This window comes from Sebastes umbrosus, chromosome 7 (assembly GCF_015220745.1).
Source record: "Sebastes umbrosus isolate fSebUmb1 chromosome 7, fSebUmb1.pri, whole genome shotgun sequence".
Lineage (NCBI taxonomy): Eukaryota > Metazoa > Chordata > Actinopteri > Perciformes > Sebastidae > Sebastes > Sebastes umbrosus.
This window is the reverse complement of record NC_051275.1, coordinates 5588353-5607861: the sequence shown is the minus strand read 5'-3', so window position 1 is coordinate 5607861 and position 19509 is coordinate 5588353. Positions and strand designations below refer to the sequence as shown.

At 42.3% G+C, this 19509-nt stretch overlaps 1 protein-coding gene and 1 long non-coding RNA gene across 8 annotated transcripts in view; one reads left to right on the top strand and one right to left on the bottom strand.

Moving 5' to 3' along the window:
* Nucleotides 1–19509, top strand: part of nbeab (neurobeachin b) — a 287636-nt gene that overhangs the window by 114193 nt on the left and 153934 nt on the right. For all 7 annotated transcript variants that reach the window (XM_037774340.1, XM_037774339.1, XM_037774338.1 and 4 more), the window contains exons 13-20: nucleotides 2512–2680; nucleotides 10468–10547; nucleotides 12656–12718; nucleotides 13005–13102; nucleotides 13564–13656; nucleotides 15901–16009; nucleotides 16106–16187; nucleotides 16287–16410. In XM_037774340.1, coding sequence (XP_037630268.1) covers nucleotides 2512–2680; nucleotides 10468–10547; nucleotides 12656–12718; nucleotides 13005–13102; nucleotides 13564–13656; nucleotides 15901–16009; nucleotides 16106–16187; nucleotides 16287–16410 — 818 coding nt within the window. The remainder of the gene's footprint in view (nucleotides 1–2511; nucleotides 2681–10467; nucleotides 10548–12655; nucleotides 12719–13004; nucleotides 13103–13563; nucleotides 13657–15900; nucleotides 16010–16105; nucleotides 16188–16286; nucleotides 16411–19509) is intronic.
* LOC119490842 lies at nucleotides 1582–18153 on the bottom strand. Its single transcript, XR_005207493.1, has 2 exons — nucleotides 18043–18153; nucleotides 1582–1628 (listed from the first exon to the last, which is right to left on the bottom strand). It is a non-coding gene; the product is annotated as an uncharacterized LOC119490842 (long non-coding RNA).

Sequence of the window (19509 nt, the reverse complement as noted above, 5' to 3'; positions counted from 1 at the left end):
TGCACGTGTAGGGGTGGAGCGCTGTGTGTGAGTGAAGGCAGGCAGAGGAGCAGAGTACAGCAGAGACTCCGGCCCTGGAGACCAAAGCTACAGTCTCCCCCGCGTCCTCCGACCGCGGCCAACACTGTTTAACAGACGGGCATCACTAGATATAACTTTGAGGTTTTGGTGCTTCCGTGTAGTTTGTGTTGGAGTCTTGTCTGAACAGCGTAGCCACACGGGAGCGTGCATGGGACACCGACCCGGATTGATTTATACGTGTAAGAAGTTACAAACAGTCCCTTTAAATTCAGCAGCATATGTTTTTTTCTGTATCGATTTCTTTACATTTTCAATGTGTCAAGCTCACACTATTACACTATTCACATCAGATTAATGTCAGAGAAAACACAACAATGTTGTTACTTATTTTACTTATTTTCTGGCTGTCCACATATCACTGTATCACATCACTTCCCTTCACATTCCCTTCATCATCTGTAGTTCACATGCATGTATTACATGCACTCAGTCTTTTTAACAGTTAGTGAGATGACTCGCACTGCATGGAGGCATCAAGAGAGGTACGCTGGAGTGTATCCACTTAGGTTCACTCTTATGGAGTCATTTAAATGTTCATCTGTCAGTCTTGTTCTGAACTTAGATTTCATGACATTCAAGACAGCCAGCTGGGCCGTATCGCTGGAGTCAACCGACTCATCACACTGGATGGAAAACCCATTTGCACCTGTCCATGTCCCGTTCTAGCTGCTCCACAGCATCCGCAGACAGCGCAGACACTCTCCTTGCCACAGTATTAGCACCGAGTTGGACATCGGCGATAGCAAACATAATATCTGTCTTACTTTTATGGTCCTTGAATAACGTTTCAGCCACCGCAGTCATCACCTCTTTTACAATGCCGCCATCGGTGAAGGTTTTTTTTGTACTTCGTTAGGATGTTTAAAAACGAACGAAACGCACTTTAATTGAAGCCTCTGTTGCTGCGTTGGCCTTCTTCTTCCTCGGTTTGGTAAACAGAGACTGTCGTCTTTTAATGTTTTCAGCTCCTTTACCTTCTCTGTTCGTAGACTGCTACCAGCAGGAAAGCAGCGTAACTCGTTTAATTGACAGCTGATTGGCAAATAATCAGTTTGTGTCAGAAGGGGGCGGGATGTCTGTGAATTGGACTGGATAGAGATTTAGGTTTACCAAGTGACTTTGTCTTATCAAATTTGTTTACATATTCGCAAGCTACTGGTCGCGAGCTACAGGCGACGTGTTGGAGACCCCCGGTCTGAAAGGTTCAGGGGATTCATTGGTTTATATAACCATCATTTATAAATGGTAAATTGATAGCCAATTAAACTTTAGTTCATCAGTTTACTGTTAACAAACAATGAAATTATAATTAATTATGTTTATTAATTATTAGTAATGCTATAATTTAGTTTATCATTAGTTTGTAATATGAAATAATTAGTTTTAAATTATATATTGTATCATAGCTGAAAGGAGACAATAACAATTACATTCTGATTACATTAGGAAACTATTCATTAAAGCAGCAGTGGGTAGAATTGGAGCAAATATGATTTTAAATTATAAAACGTCACTATATCCTGACAGTAGTGCATGAGACAGGTACTCTGAATAAAATCATGTGCCTGTGTGTCCTCCGGTTCTCTTAATAGCATCGGCAATATTTCACAGACCGCTCTCTCTCTGAAATGACCTGTGATTGGCCAAAGTCTCCCGTCAATGACTAGATTTTCTAAAGCCTGAAAACAGAGCCATGAGGAGGTGCAGAAGTCTAGTTATCTCTCAGAACACTTGAATTACAATATGCTGAAAGGTTATTATGGAACTTTTGCCCAATGATGCCAAAAACATTCTGCCTACCCCCCTTTAACAGTTTATTCTTGCACAAATTATAACATGACTATATTAAGTTTTTGTTAATGATGACGAAATGATTAGTAAACCTTCATTTGTAAAACGGAGAGATGGACCAGAAACCAATTATTAACCATTGACACGTTTATCGATGCTTCACAAAGTATATATTAACCATTTAATAAGGTATTATAATCATCAGTTGCAACTTTATAATAGCCATTCAAATAATGTGTATAGTCACGTTACAAACCAGTTATTACCATTAACAAAGTTTTAAAAACATCTGGTCCATCCATTTATAAACAGATGTTTTTCAAACGATTCCTTAAAGGTTTACAAATGATTCAACACAGTGATCGTTAACAAATACTTAATGTAGTATATAAAATGTTATGTGTGCAACAATAAACTGTTAAAACAACATTAATTGTAGCATTACTAATAATACGTAAACGTTATTAATTATCATTTCATTGTTTGTTAACATTTAAGTAACTATTAACCAAAGTTTAATGAGCTATCAGTTTACCATTTATTAATTATGGTAATTGTAAAGTGTTACCAGTTCATTACGCTGTGCTCTGAATAACATTAATACATTAATACATGTATGTGTTTGTGTTCCCACTCCAGGTACAGCTCTCTCTGTACACATACCTTTCTGCCGAATTCATCGGCACGGCAACCATCTACAACACAATCCGTCGAGTGGGCACCGTGCTGCAGCTCATGCACACGCTAAAGTACTACCACTGGGCCGTCAACCCCGCAGACGGCAGCGGCCTCGCGCCAAAGGGACTCGGTGAGTATATTTAGCGTTTTGGAGTTTTTTCAGCGAGCTAAGTTTACTTGCTTTTTTTTTTTGCTATGGAATATGATTTGATTTGGGTTGTTGTTTATACATAAACTGTTTCCCATCCATATGAAGGCTCGTCCAAGTGAAGCTCAGTGTTTTGGAAAGGACACGATTGGGAGGGAACCAATCACAATCATTGTGTGCAGTCGCAAAGCCTGCCATCAAAGTGTCTTCCTGAAATGGTAGCGGCTCCCCCACATTTGAGATGACTCATCTCCACATGTAAGCACTTGCCTGTCAGCCGTTAGGACCGCGGCCATCGCCGGAGATGACAGCGAGGCAGACACGCCGCATCAATACTGTCATCCCGCTAGGGTGCTTGGTGTGGGTGTCAGGCCTCTGAAAACCTGGGCCAGTAGTATGACTGGCACCGTCTCTCTGTGAAACAACAGTACGTCACTAAGCAGGCTGGGCTGGAAGGGAAAGTGTCCTTGAACTGTCATTTCCTTTTTGCTCTCCATTATTCTTTTCTAGAATTCCCTGTGTCGTAGTAAAGGGGTTGTTTTTTATAATGGTACTGAGAGCTGAGTTTGTGCTGCACCAAGGCCTAATGAAATCTACTCCCTGACAACAGTGATGTAATCCTTGTCACACAGTGATATGTGATTTCTTACAAAAAGGCTTTTCCTTTACTTCCGTTGACATTGTTAGCACCACCAGGGACTGAAGTTAGCACCCGGCAAATGCAGGTAAATTGTTTGCAGTGGCAGGTAAAATCGTCATACTGTCCGCCATAGATGGAAATAGAGAATCGGTTCCCATTGAAAACAGGTTCCTCTTTGGCATCTCATGCCTTTGTGACTATCAATTCCTCTATATTGATGCTTTCCAGGGGCTGCACGGTGGTGCAGTGGTTAGAACTGTCGCCTCACAGCAAGAGGGGGTCACAGGTTCAAACCCGGCTTGGGGCCCTTCTGGGTGGAGTTTGCATGTTCTCCCCGTGTTAGCGTGGGTTTTCTCCGGGTTCCTCCCACAGTCCTAAAATAGATTATTTGACACTTTATTTGATAGGTTAATTGTTGACTCTAAATTGCCCGTAGGTGTGAATGTGAGCATGAATGGTTGCGATAGTCTCGCAACCTGTCCAGGGTGTACCTAGCCTTCACCCACTGTCAGCTGGGATCGGCTCAAGTCCCCCCTGCAACCCTGAATAGGATAAGCGGTTACAGATAATGAATGGATGGATGTATAATGACGCAACGGCACACGCATGCCGTCTCATATTTCAGTTTCTTTGGGACCAGAGTCATGGCGGAGAGAAAAAAAAATCGTTCTACCAAACCTGAGGGGATGCACCCTATTTTTCCCTGATAATGCTACACTGTGAACAACAAACCTGTGTTGAACTCGGCAGGAGGAGAGTTAGTAACGTTACCCGTTAGCAGCCGGTGGGCAGCACAGTCCTGCTTGGCTAAATAACGGAGCTACTAACGTTAACGGAGGTTCCATTGAGTTACATTATGGTCCGTTCAGTAAAAATTACTAAAGGGCGAAGGTAAATTCTAACTTCATCATGATGTGTTCAAATGTAATCTCGTAAATTAAGTTTTTGGTGAGAAACTTGAATAAATCCAGTTGTTTGTGCTGTTCACAGCAGTATAAAATTGATATTAGAGAGAGAATTAACACCAGCTCTAAGGAGTTTATAATACTTCATTAAAACTAGAGATTTTTTTTTTCAAAGCAAATATTTAAATAAAAATACAATCATTTATTTCCTTATCATTTGAATTGTGTTTTATGCAAATAACCACTATAGATGACAAAAACAAAGTACAGTACTGTGTACAGTACCCTCCCCACCCCTGAAAAATAGGGCTCCCTTGGAAGCTACGTTGTAATCCAAACACTGTAATTAACCGTGTATATAATGTTTTTTGTGTAAAATATATTGAACATTGAATGACATCAGATCTGAAATGTTATTCCTTTATTTAGCGCAGAGATTTCAAAAGTGGCAGATAAAATATCTGTGTGGTAGACCAAAAAAAATACTTGCCTGCCACAATGGCAGCCAGTGAACTTAGTTAATCTCAGACCCTGAGTACCATTAATAATTAACATCCCATTTATTAACACTGCAAGATGAAAACAAATGCTCACCGGCAGTGTCAGAGTTGTAGTCTATTTATATGCCGCAACCAGGCACTTGGCCTACATTCTTGATCTACTAGCTGGGAGTGATCCTAATTGATTTCCCACTAATAGAGGTAGTGACTTCTAGACTGAGGTTAGCTGGGATAATGTGGGCACACACATCTGTAAGTTAGGTCAATCCCACACGCCCCTCAATCACATTTTTTCCTGATTTTAATTTGTTCCTTATCCCGTCTACTTACACTGTGCGGTGTCCCTTCTTATCCCTTCTTATGCTGTGCAAGGAGACTTTACAAGAATTACGAAGTGATGAAAGCTCCACCTATCCAGAGCTCATGTTCTAGTACGACGAGCTATATTTAGCTCGGTCATCAGAGGAACTTTTCTCATGACTTTATTTCTATCACGGCCATCACGTCGGACACTTTCGGCAGGTTTTTTGTTGCTTTCACCGCTGTTGAATAATAGATTTGGATGTCGGAATCACTTGTTTGGGAAATCTGATCTGTGTATCCTCAGGCACTGCAGCATAGCTCTGCTTTGTGTAGGAGCAGCACAAGGCCGAGCAGTTTTCTGATTTGTTAAGAATCAGAGAGAGTCAGAGATGTCAACAGGGGTTGTCAGGGTTAATAAAGACATGATGTGCTATCGTGTAGTTACTGTAGTTCCTGCATTTTATTCACGCTATACAGGAGAGTCCCACAGTAATAATAAGTGCAATTGTTGATTTAACCTGCCACATGGAACGATAGGTGTAGATGTCTGGGTTGGGTGCCAGGCTGAGGCAGGGTTTTTGGGTGACTGGCCATGGTACACTGCCAGAAAACAGCAGATTGCCACCTCTGGGTTATGAGAGCAGCTCAAGAATCTCAGAGTTGTGATCGTGAGTGAGGACCATGAGATCAACAGGTTCATTGGTCAGCAGTAATGAAGGTACTGCTTTGAACTCACACTGTGAAGAGTGAGCTTAGGTTGAGGAAAAGCCAGTGGGCAACCTAAAGGGTCTGAAAAGTGAAGCCAATGTGGAAGCTTGTATTCTTGCTAATAGCCAGCAGGGGGCGACTCCTCTTCTCACCTGATTTATTACCTCAGTAAACATTGTAAACATGAGTTTATGGCCCCAATGTCTAGTTTCAAGTCTTCTTCAATACAGCATGATGTTCATTTAGTAAATTATGGTCCAATTTGGAGTCAAATAAACCATAAAGCAGGGTACGCTTTAGGGCGTGGTTACCTTGTGATTGACAGGTCGCTACCATAGTGTTGTCCGGTCTGGGAGTTGTCCTCGTTTTCGTCTTGCAGCTTTAACCCTTTCACAGTGTGTTTTCAGTTCGTGAAAAGTTAATTGTAACATGTTGGACGCCTAAAAATGTCATATTCAGCATTTGGTTGTACTTAGCTCCACCCTCTTGTGTCACTTCTGGTTGCAAAAGACCAAGATGGCGACGGCCAAAGACCAAGATTGCGACGGCCAAAGACCAAGATGGCGACGGCCAAAAACCAAGATGGCAACGGCCAATTGCCAAACTCCAGGCTTCAAAACGGCAGTCCGTAAACCGATGGGTGGCGTCACAGTGACTACGTCCACATCTTATATAGAGTCAATGAGAAAGGCTCTTGATTTACCAGTCTATCTCCCACGTTCATCTATAGTCATGAGTTCTGTATGGGGACTGAAAGAATTGGTAGCCCAAATGAGGTTCCTTCACAGCTTCACACAAACTTAGGAACAAGGTGAAGGGCTCTGACAGATATTTTTTCATAGTTTTTCAATTGCAAAGAGGTGCGCCTATACACATATTGGACTCCATCCATCCATTAACTTTACCCATTCTTATCCTTCCTTCAAGGAGCTTCCTAGTCAAGCCTTCCCTAAATACATCCCTCTCAAACACAACTGTAAACATAGTGCTGATTGTTGTTGAAGCCTTAGGAGTTTGTAATGGCCTGAGAAAATGGCTGAAATCCTCTGGAAGACATATCTCCAAATGGATCGCCTTCCTGCTGTGGGTAATTTTCAGAGTGGGGTCTGCTTCCACCGATCTGCGCTCACTTTGGCAGGTCACTTTTTCCTCTCTGTCCTTCTAAACTGAGAAATGACCAAACAAAGAGGGAGAGAGCCAAGCAGATAATGAAGTGTTCAATTATAAGGACACAGAGAACACATTTAAAATGGAGCTCCTCCAGCTACTCACTCTGTTTCTGGAAGTACCTCCTCTTTTCTTTTTCTTTTTTCTCCTCAGGTCTTAATAGAGAGTGCTATCAAATTAAAGCCATGTATCATCCAGTTATACACAGAATCACTGCAGGCACTCGCAGACAGATGCCCATAGCTCAACTGCTCCAAGTCTGTGATACGTACCCACAAGCCAACACATAATCTGTCTCAATCTCTATCACTCCCCCTTTGTCTCCGTCTCTGCCCTGCCTCGGTTTTACTAAATAATGAGTAATGAGACGGGCATCAAAGCTGATCGGCCAGTCACCACGTTCAATTCAAGCTGGTTCTGTCTTGTTCCCTTTACAAGAGAAATCACCAGTGACAGACGTGTGGGTGCTTCAGAGGAATAATCTGAAATCCACTGGAGCAAATGGAGGTTAGGCGGTGCATTAGAAAAGTTGTTGAGAGAGAGATGGGGTGCTTCACCCATTTCATTTTTATATTTTTCCCTTTGTGTTTGCCGTAGGTGTGTGTCTTCTGAAATGTTTAGTCATTGCCGCTTAAAGGGGCTCTATGTAAGAATCAGAAATTGCTTGTTAACAGTAACACATGTGGTCGTCAAGTCAACGACAGTCAGCGTCCTGTTGCTCGCACTTGTGCTCGCACTACGTAGACTCCGATCATCGGCTAAAACAGTGAGGTGACACACACGACACTGAACGTGATTGACAGGCGTCATGTTGATTAACGTTAGCAACATTAGCAGCTAAAACCACAATATCACTATATATACATTTCACATTCTTGACAATAATGTTATCTTACCAAACCAAGGTCCCTGCGTGGATCGATGTTGATCCTAATGTTAACTTTTCCTGCTTCAGCCTCCCCTATTGTGGCCAGAAGGCACAGGGGAGACATCGTAGTTTTGGTCTCCCGGGCAGGAGTCGATAACGTTAACTCGCTCCGGAGCCCCGTCACTTCACTCAGCGGCAGGGAAACAAGACACATTTCTGTACAAACTGGAACTTCTACTGAACATTCACTTGATATTCTCAAAGCTAAACTAACTCTCATCTGCTCCGCTGCTCGCTCGTTTCCTCACACACTCGCCGCCACTCTCTCTCTCTCTTGCTTCACCACTCACTCGTGCACACACACTCTTCGTACTGGCTCTGCTATTCTCCCACAACACTAGTTTTCGCTCGACGTTGGTTGACATTCCTGTTTTTACAAAACAGGCTTCACTTGATATGACTTTGTTTTTTTGTACTTCCGTTGAGTTTGTGCTGAGTGTCTGAGTTGTGGCTCGTCGTTTTATCCCGGAAAAAACTGCCCGCATTCTTCACATTAAATGAGTCTACAGGCTGATAGAGGAAACCCAGAAAGCCGCAGAAGGTCTCATTTTTTAGGATAGGTTACAACGTGTTCACACATTGGCAATAAAAAATGATTAAAAAATGTTTATACGTGTAAAAAGTTGCATACAGTCCCCTTAAAAATCCAAATACTCCAGATGCTCTAAACAGAGCTGTTTAAGCAGGCAAAGCATATGTTAGTTACTTGAGACGAATTCCGGAAACCAATTATTGATGCTGTGATTAAAAACACTTGTTGCATTAAAGTATTTTATCAGCATTCGTTTATTTAAAAGCATTTAGGGAGTGAAAACATAATTACTCTGGTTTTATATTTAAAGCTTTACGCAGAACGCATGCTATTGTGTGCATGCCGCGACTTTATTACCATCGGTTATACGCCGAAATAAGATTCCCGCATTAATCACACGGACATAAATAGTTTTTCAATAAACTTGTTCTCCTCGTGCCCTTGGGATGCAGCGAGTAAAGCAATATGTGAATGAGAAACAAGAGCCGCGCAGAGCCGCTGAGCATAATTGGTTGTGAATAACTTGGAACGCAGTGGCTGCGGTAATAATGTTCTTATCATCCCCTCCACGTCAGGCTCTGTCCCCCGCGCTGGGTTTTCCCTCTCTCACTCTATTAATCAGCGTCAGGATGCAGCGACGCTCGCCGTCCTCCCGCAACCTCGGGGAGCCTTGCCATTGATTACATCGACTGGCTGTTGGAGCGGCAGGATGGTCAGGTGTCTGCCACCGTCGTATCTGTCATCATGGCACTGTCCCCGTTTCAAATGAACATGTGTCCAGCCAAGGTGGAGGTTGGAGTTTATCAGGGCTGAGAGGAAAGGAAAGACACTGGGCAAAGTGACCAATTTTCCTCCTTGCTGTTGTATCTGGCCCAGTTAATACGTCTGCAAATGTAAAAGATGTTGTCAGTGTGTTTACACCTGGCTGGCTGCACTGGATGAATAAGAAATGAATGAATATATGCCAGGTGCTGCAGCCAAAATGGAGCCTTTGTGCTACAGTGAGAGTGCTGCTAATCTCAAAGGGATTCATGTTTGTATTGTTATAAGTGGTAATGTATGCCATATCCTGTATTTTCTGATGTGTGTGTGTGTATGTGTGTGTCTGAACAGCTCTGTGTTGTATTGATCTGCCTGTTGCTGGAGCCCACTACCTGCAAATACCTTTTGGTTAAAAACAAAAGAGCTCCGCATATTGAATTGGATCTGACCGTGTCAAAATTAATTCTTGTGCCAACCAAACCAATACAGCAGCAGCATCAGCAGCAACTCTGTGATATGACAGCTAATCAATGCCGTCTGTCATATTCTGTCATTCTTCTATATTCGCACGACATACATACACCCGGCTGACAGCGTTCGGCCCGTCAGATGTTGAATGAGGTTCATGACAGAGATGGATCGCGATGCGGGGCTAACTTCGGAGTGCCAAAGTGACCTTAAGTTGGCAGAGGCATTCTGGGTAGTTTTAATGAGATGTTGGCCCGCATGATGGGCAGGTGCGACCTTGGGCTGGCTGCCTGGGCACTGTGTTGTGACCAAGGCTGCCTGGGAATCTGGGATACAACACAGAATTTGGATGCAGCACGAATGATAAATACATTTCGGTTGATCATTCAGAATGACGTCTCCTGAACTTGAAGCATGCTATTTATATCAAATATATTCTACTTTAATTGTTGAAGTGCAAACTCTTCTGTGTTAACAAAGTGGAAAATTGTCTCTTTGTGCCACACTTCCTGTCTGGGTTGTTGGAGAAAACATTTGATACACACATTCAAGGTGAATCCAGTAAATCAGTACAAAGCTGATGAAACAGTGAAGGTGTCTTTGAAGGTGTCACTGTTTTGTCTGCTTTTTTCGAAACCGCAAGTTCAGGTATCGGGAAGGAAAAAGTGGTATCGGAACAACTCTGAAAACATATCGAAATGCAACTTCATATGAAAATTAAACAAAAATAACCCATAACCTATAACTTTAAAATTATAGACAAGACTGGAAAACAGATAAAAGAAAACAGGAAGATCTCTTATTTGGTTTCAATTCCTTCTCAGTTTTATTGCTTCTCTTCCCTCTCCGACTACAGATGGTCCAAGGCCGACCCAGAAAGAAATAATTTCTCTGCGGGCATTCATGCTTCTCTTCCTCAAGCAACTCATCCTGAAGGTACGTCCCACCTGTCTTCATGCCTCGCAGCCGCTCACACGACTTGATTTCGAGCTGCATGGAGGAAATATGGAGATTGTCAACTCTCCCCGTGTTATCCTTTAAAACGGTCCGTCGGTTTGCTCCTTAATGAATTCACTGCTATTTATTAATTTATTTCTTCCAAAAAGTATGTGGAAGTAAAACCAGTTGTGCTGAAACAAATGTAATGAATTCATTATTCAGTTTATATCATTATTTAATTATTTAAGTAATTTATCAAGATACCAAAACATTGTTGGTTCCAGCGGTTTATCAGACAAGGTTAACCCTTTTAAGACATCGCTCCAAAAAAAGTACGACAGGTATGTGGTGTTATTTGGTGTTTTACTGACTAAATGAATTGAATTATTTAATATAATATATAAAACAAATTGCTCTGTAACAGGGTTCTTTAGGGCAGGGGTTCTCAAACTTTTTGAGGCCAGGGACCCCTTATAGGGGAGAAAACTTTCCAAGAACCCTCTCATAATTGTCACTGATTAAGCATAATGCTTACTACAATTTGTACTCTTAGATGTCATTGGAAATATTTGTTTTCTAAAACCGTTAAACCTAAATACCTCAGACCTGTTTGATAGTGATAAACAGAAACATATTTCAATTTGTATCATGTTAAAGCTGAAGTAGGCCAGATTGGAACAATTATGATTTAAAAAAAGTTATTTTTATAAAACGGTCGCTATATCGTGACAGTAGTACATGAAACAGGTAACCTGAAAGAAATCATGTGCCTCTGTGTCCTCCGGTGTCCTCCGGTGTCCTCCGGTGTCCTCCGGGGTTCCTAACAGCATCTGCGAGATTTCATAGACCGGAGGATAACAAGCAGTAAGAGCTGATCTGAGGTCTGCTGTCCAATTACCGTCTATGAGTCAGCCGTTAATCACTCACAAACTCCGACCAGACGGTCAAACTAGGCAGCGCTGATCAAATATGATTCAATATTCTGTTACTGTAATGCCTATTTCGCGCCTCAAATGTTTTCAGAATCATCTTGTAGTTGTATCTTGTAAGTTTGTGAAATCTTGTGAAGGAACGCCAAGTTCTGGTCACATGACCGGAGCACAGCCAATAGGAACGTTCTGTCAATGAACGGCCTGTTATTTATCATAGTCTCCCGTCACGGGCTAGATTTTCTAAAGCCTGAAAACAGAGCCATGAGGAGGAGCAGAAGTCTAGTTATCTCTCAGAACACTTGAATTACAATATGCTGAAAGGTTATTATGGATTTTTTGCCCAATGATGCCAAAAATATACTGCCTACTGCCACTTTAATACCACTTATATACTTTTAAACAGAGGGTAATTTTATTCAAACTGCATTTGGACTCAACTTGACAGCATTTCTACTTTTCAAGTAATTGATCTTAAAAGCTTTCAGAAAACGAACAGTAGCGAGACTGACACAGTCCTAATAAATCCAGTAAGTTTAAGACTTGCCAGTCTAAACCTGACTTTCCGTCAGTGCTTCAACTTAATAATAATAATGCACTTATTGCTGTGTGTCACAATTATATCAGAGTTTCTAACACGGTTGGGAGTAACGGACACAATATGCTTGTTTTATTGCTGCAAATGGTCCACATCTGTAGATACTCACTTTTTAATGATACAACATCATTTTATAATTTATAGCAAATTTCAGAGTGCCACGGACTCCTGGGGGTCCCCGAACCCCACTTTGAGAATCACAGCTTTAGGGCATGGCCGATATACGAGGGAATTTTAACACTAGACAGCAAACAGGCTTAGTCTCTACATGTTGCCACCAGGCCAAACTTCTCAGGCAAACAAGTTATCTGGCTGGTTGAATCTGTTTTGTTGCAGAAACCTAAATTCTCATCACACGTTTATCGGTTGCACAAAAATAAAAAATGACACACTGGAGGCCAAAACATCTAAGTGTTCTTCCTCCATTCTTCTTTTTAACTAAACCAAATGAAACATACTGTGATGCTTTTTGAATATTTGCAGACATACTCTGTCTACCTTTGCAATGCAATGACCCTTCTCCAATTATTTTGCCTCGTGCATTATTTAATCTTTCATCTGTTTTTTTATTCTTTCAGGACCGAGGTGTGAAGGAGGATGAGCTGCAGAGCATCCTGAACTATTTGTTAACAATGCATGAGGTACACGAGAGTCTATCCTTCCCTGCTCCAAGTCAATTCACTCAGTGTGTTAGTGGGCCACTTTACTGCACCAAGCTACAAGGTCACATTTCACTTCATTTATTTTTGCCACTAACCAGCCGGCTGAGTGAATCATTTCAATCAGCAAAGTATTTTCCATTGTGCCACTGCCCCCTGTACAGCTGTTGTTCCAGTGTTCCGGTGTTCCAGTTTACAGGTGATGGAACTGCAAGGCACATAAATCATGTCTATGCTATCATGTCTTCCTCTCCTGGTGCGTCTGCAGGATGAGAATCTGCATGATGTGTTGCAGTTGGTGGTGGCCCTCATGTCTGAGCATCCAGCCTCCATGATCCCCGCCTTCGACCAGAGAAATGGAATACGGTAAGCCCCTTAGGGGGAGACACAATCCCTTCGCCATTCAGGCCCAAAATGAAGAGGTGATTTCACAAAATAAACCTAAGCACCTGAACACCTACTCTGTTGCAGTGTGCCTTCGTGATGCATAAATAATTCATAAGTTCAGTGAGGAAAAAAAAAAAAACCCTATGCATGGAAAAGTAACAATATTTACATATTGATTTGACAATATGACACCGATGATCAAACTAACCCCGTGTGATCCTATAAAATATAAATGCACATGCGACTTGTGAGTTCCGAGGAATTCATCGTGGAAGGGCTGCTGCTTTCATTAGGACGTTCATTTAACGTTAATGTAAATTCACTCTGAAGGGAAGTGGTTGTCAGCTAACCAGCGGAGGGCCTTTTCATCAACAAGGCTATATTTTATTCTGTCAAGACCGCGTGCTGTTGCCAGCTTTTGCCGCTTGTGTCTATTCCAGGGTAATCTACAAGCTCATGGCCTCGAAGAGTGAAAGCATTCGAGTACAATCCCTCAAAGTCCTCGGCTACTTCCTCAAGCATTTGGGCCACAAGTAAGTAACTCCAATAGCTGTGTAGTAGATTGTAATTACACCCTAAGTGTTTTTATAATGTCTAAAGATGAATGAATTGTCATGTTTTTTAAAAATAGGTGTCTGTTTTATGTCTAATGCTTTTATGTACTCCGTGTTGTGTTTACAAAAATCATAAATCAGGCTTTACATCCAGAGATATGATTCATCTGTTCCTGCCACTCTTTTGAAAAAGTGGACAATTAGAAGACTTTTGACTGGATGCCAGTTCTGTAAATTAGGGTGCACGTCTTTGTAGAACACCTGAATTCCTGGCGTCGTGCCCTGAAGCCATTACTTCACATAAGAGAATGGAGGTCCAAGTTACTGTCCCACAGAGTAGAATAAATAATAAACTAGCGACAAGGTTGTCAGCATAGCTTCTGTATGCTTCATATTAGAGAGGAGAGAGACGGATGGAGAGCCTGTGATTCAAAATGTAGGACTCAGGGAGGGATGGAGACGATATGTGCTGACAATGGTGGGGCACCAGGTGTTCCTGGAGAGAAAGGGCAGCCCCCCCCAAGGCACAAGTGAAAGGCCTATATATTCAAGGGACACGAGCTTTCATACATTTTAAAGCACCACCCTGCTCACTATAAGCTCTAGTGCAACTCATCAAGAATTAAACATGTTTCTTCGGTGCTTTGTTCATGTGATAACTAGGGCTGTCAATCGATTCAAATATTTAATTGCAATTAATCACATGATTGTCCATATTTAATCGTGATTAATCACACTTTTTATCTGTTCAAAATGTACCTTAACGGATGATTTGTCAAGTATTTAATACTCTTATCAACATGGGAGTTGCATTATGCAAAAATATGTATGTATGTATGTATATATATTTATTATTGAAAATCAATTAACAACACAAAACAATTACAAATATTGTCCAGAAACCCTCACAGGTACTGCATCTAGCATAAAGAAATGTGCTCAAATCATAACATGGCAAACTGCAGCCCAACAGGCAACAACAGCTGTCAGTGTGTCAGTGTGCTGACTTGACTATGACTTGCCCCAAACTGCATGTGATTATCATAAAGTGGGCATGTCTGTAAAGGGGAGACTCGTGGGTACCCATAGAACCCATTTTCATTCACATATCTTGAGGTCAGAGGTCAAGGGACCCCTTTGAAAATGGCCATGACAGTTTATATGTCTCCAACCATCGCAATATATCTTATCGGAATACTCAACATATCGCAAAATGTTTAAAATCACAATAAAACCGTATTTTGACTTAAGTGTCGTGATAATATCGTATCGTGGGGGCTCAGGTGACTCCCGCCCCTAATGTTAGTGCACGTGAGTGTGCCCCACTGGCTCGCTCACGGCCGCCGCTCTGCCCTGCTCTGCTCTCATACGGCAGTTACAGTTGATAACGCCGCCCCCACCCTCCGCTCCTCCCCCCCAGATTAACACTGTTAGCTCTGTCAGCACTATTGCCGTTGTTTTCACTGTTGTCATCGTTAGCAGCTCAGCTGTCGCCATGTTGAGAGCCGTGCGGAGGCAATAGAAATGCTCCCAATCGCACAATTAGCACCTTCAAAGATAAAACATAATAAATATGGCATGTCGAGTATATAGTTTTAGAGCAATTTGGCTTCCTGCTGCAGCAGTGTATTTGAATTAACTGATAACGAGAGTGACTATGTCTGAATTTACACTCTCCATCCTCCTACTGTACCTCTTTGGTTGAGCAGACTTGTAAGTTCAACCTCAGCTTGCAATGCATCATCAGTTTGCCCTTTTCTCCCAAATTTCCATATTTATACAGTAGAGAGAAATGCTACTCTTCTCCTAAGTGGCCAATTTGCCAGCCTCTGCAATACACAAAAAAAAATTGTTGACTTATTAGGAAAAGTCCCAGCTCGTGTTGAGTCAGTGGCAGCAGCTTTGGCTTAGCATTGTGACAGCAGTCCTTATGCTGTTTGCAGAAGCAGTTTGTCACCGTTGAACCCATTCACCTGTGTTGTATCTCGGAGCCATTCCTAGTGACAGGCTAACTTCGTTATCCCACACACACTCCCAACGAAATTCCCCCAATTTATGACAGCAGGCAGCTCCTGACACTCGTCTCCAGAGCCCGGCTCCCTGTGGGTGAAAGCAGGGAAGGGAGCTGACGGCACCCACTGATCCTTCCAGTGGCTTAGCGAGCTCTAAACAAGCCACTTTACCATTATGTCTGTGTGTGTGTGTGTGTGTGTTTATCCACAGGAGGAAGGTGGAGATCATGCACACACACAGTCTCTTCACTCTCCTGGGAGAGAGGCTCATGCTGCACACCAACACTGTGACCGTGACGACCTACAACACTCTGTACGAGGTAACAGAACATTTTCCTCTCAAAATGTCCCGACATCACTGCACCGTCGCTCTCTGTGTGTACTGACTGATGTCTTCTCACCGCCTCCCGCACCAGATTCTGACAGAGCAGGTGTGCACACAGGTAGTTCACAAACCTCATCCCGAGCCCGACTCCACTGTCAAGATTCAGAACCCAAGTAAGCCTGTCATGTGTCACGTTGAGTTTTATTCTTTCTGAAGTACTAAAATTGACAATATGTGTGTATATATTTGTATTTACGCGCATGTGATATCAGTGATTCTCAAGGTGGTGGCCACCTTATTGAAGAGCTCCGCCCCCAGTCCTGAGCTGATGGAAGTCCGGCGGCTCTTCCTGTCAGACATGATCAAACTGTTCAGCAACAGCCGAGAGAACAGACGGTGAGCAGAACTTAAACAAGACCTATTATGCTTATTTTCAGGTGCATACTTGTATTTTGGGCTTGTACTTGAACATGTATACATGCTTTAATGTTCAAGAAATGCTTTGCAGACCTTTGACTTGCACAAAAAACTATATGACACAATAAAGGAAAGGGAAAAAGCACAAAAGCATAACAGGTCCCGTTTTAAAGAGTAACTTTGGTATTTTTCAACCTGGACCCTATTTTCCGGAGGGAGCTCGGAGTAGAGCCGCTGCTCCTTCGCGTCAAAAGGGGCCAGCTGAGGTGGTTCGAGCATCTGATCAGGATGCCTCCCTTTGAACGTTTGGACGAATTCCCTGCTTAGCCTGCTGCCCCCGCAACCCGGCCTCGGATAAGCGGAAGAAAATGGATGGATGGATGGACCCTATTTTCCTTTTTGTGTCCAAGTGTGTAATGGGGACAACAGTATTGAGGGTGAGCAAGCTGCGAGGGCAAGCGAGCTGCAAGGGCAAGTGAGCAGCGTCAATGTAATGTTATGTTCACTAAAAGTGCTTGTTGTTGCCACTGACAGGCTCAGGTTGTTAATATAAGTGTCTGACAACATTATGGAAAGGACCCTACAGAGATATACAACGTTTTTCTTTCTCTCGATCCGGTCTGTTTGTTATTGTGTCCAAGTCCCTGAAATCTGAATATCCATATACTCTGGCTCAAATAAATACGGGCAGCCATCGAAAGACCTCATCCACATTGTTAAAATCATCTAAATATTCAGCCATGACATTGAAAATCTTTTAGATAACATTAAGCTACGCTTTCCGTACTCCAACACAACAGCCTCTGCCCGGCTGACACTCACGTTTCCACCATGGATGTATATCACAAATCCACTGTTTTCTTCCGGCAACATGTCACTTCGCCAGATTTCAGAATGAGACTTCTCCTTGATCGAGACTCGTTCCATAATGTCAGACACTCCAGTCCGTTCTCATTCCCAGGGCGTCAAATACCAAGGCTTTGTCACGGCCATCGGCGATCGATACCGCTGTACAAGGCACCCCCTAAGTGCTGGTATGAAACGCACTGGGTGTTCCATTAACTGTAATGTAAAACCATCCGCAGCAACAGTAAACGCTCCGAGAAAATGTGCCGGGAGTGTGGTGATGTAGTTTAAAGAGAGAAAAGACACACATTTGAGGTGGATGGGACCCGTCCGCCTTCCAAAACATCCACAAAAATCCACAAACACCAGGCTTTCATCCAGGAGACTGTCGTTCGTGTCTAATACGTTAAGTTTCAGTCAGCTGTTGGTTCGTGTCCTGTGGTTGCAACTTTCAGTGTCATTTTCCCTGTAGAAACGCAGTCGTTTTTCAGCCCAACCATGTAGTTCTTTCCTAAACCACTAGAGTGGTTGTGTTGCCTAATCCTAAAGTGATGCCAAGGGTAACTAAAGTGGTTTTGATTCCGAAAAGATAGTGACGCGAAGGGGCGTGACAAAGCGGCGGTATGTGACGAGTTGGGACGAGAACGTGTTGGACACTCATGATAAAAATCAAAGCCTGTCATGGCAAAAATAAGCTCTTTTAAAGCTGAAGCAGGCGAGATTGGAGCAAATATGATTAAAAAATATATAATTTTTATGGGTAACCTGAAAAAAATCATGTGCCTCTGTGTCCTCCGGTGCTCCTAACGGCATCTGCAAGATTTCACAGACCGGAGGAAAACAAGCAGTAAGAGCTGATCTAAGGTCTGCTGTCCATCTGCTGTCTATGAGAGCCAGCTGTCAATCACTTGCGAACTCAAACCAAACGGTCAAACTAGGCAGCGCTGATCAAATAATAATCAATATTATGTTACATTAATTCCTATTTCTCACATTAAATTATTTCCAGAATATCTTGTAGTGTACTGTTTAGCTGTAAAATGGCGGCCGCCATTGTAAAATCTGTTGAAGTAACGCCAAATTCTGGAGCACAGCCAATAGGAACGCTCTCTCTCTGAAATTACCTGGGATTGTTCAAAGTCTCCCGTCACGGGCTAGATTTTTTAAAGCCTGAAAACAGAGCCATGAGGAGGAGCAGAAGTCTAGTTTTCTCTCAGAACACTTGAATTACAATATGCTGAAAGGTTATTATGGAATTTTTGCCCAATGATGCCAAAAATATACTGCCTACTGACACTTTAATGGACGTAAATGACAGTAGTACATGAACAGGTAACCTATGTAACGTAAATGACGGTGCCAGCTTGCCCCAATAGCACCATATAGCAGCCTGCGAGCAGCTGCTGTCTGCAGGGCTCTCCCTCAGTACTGGACCAACTTCAGAAATTGTTGTCCCTATTAGTCAGTCGGACACAAAAACATGGGAAAATAGGATCCAGGTTGAAAAAATGTCGAAATTACCCTTTAAACCGCCTTTTACTCACCCACTCCATCAATTGTCTTGCTGATAATTGCTGATTAATGTGTCTATGAAAAGAGAAAAAGAGCCGCTCTATTCCCCCTGCTTGTACCGTGTTTGCGATGCTCATGGAGCTCCACTCATATTGGTGCTAAATCATCCGTAGACGTGCACATGTTCTCCAGCAGATGTTTCCGTGACAGTTTCTGACAGTCGCTCATTCCTGCTTTTCTCTCTTTCCCACTCTCGCTACCTAATCTCTCCTTCTGATACACACTCACACACTTTAAGACTCACTGCAATTAAATTATAAGTCTTTGGAAAGCACTGACCTAAATCAACAACATAATTAGCCTAAAATTAATAGGCAGAAAGAGCTTCTTCAAGTTCAACTGTTGAATTGAAAAAAACAACAACACTTAATTGGTTTTTACTTCTTTTCTCCCCTTTTTTTTAATCTTGGCTGTCATTTTGTTTTGCTGCTGCCAATTAAACAAATAAATGCAAATATGAACGGCCGAACGATCAAAACAATTTGCTCTAATGTGAATAAAAAAATGCCAAAGATGTTAAGGAGAAACCGAAAGACTAATTGGCCTAAATGCTTTTTAAGTTTGATGGAAGTTGAATGTCTTTGAAACAATAGTCCTTTTAACACCAACATCAGTTCTAAACTTGCTAAAGATAAGAGGATCAGAGTTTACTTGAATGAC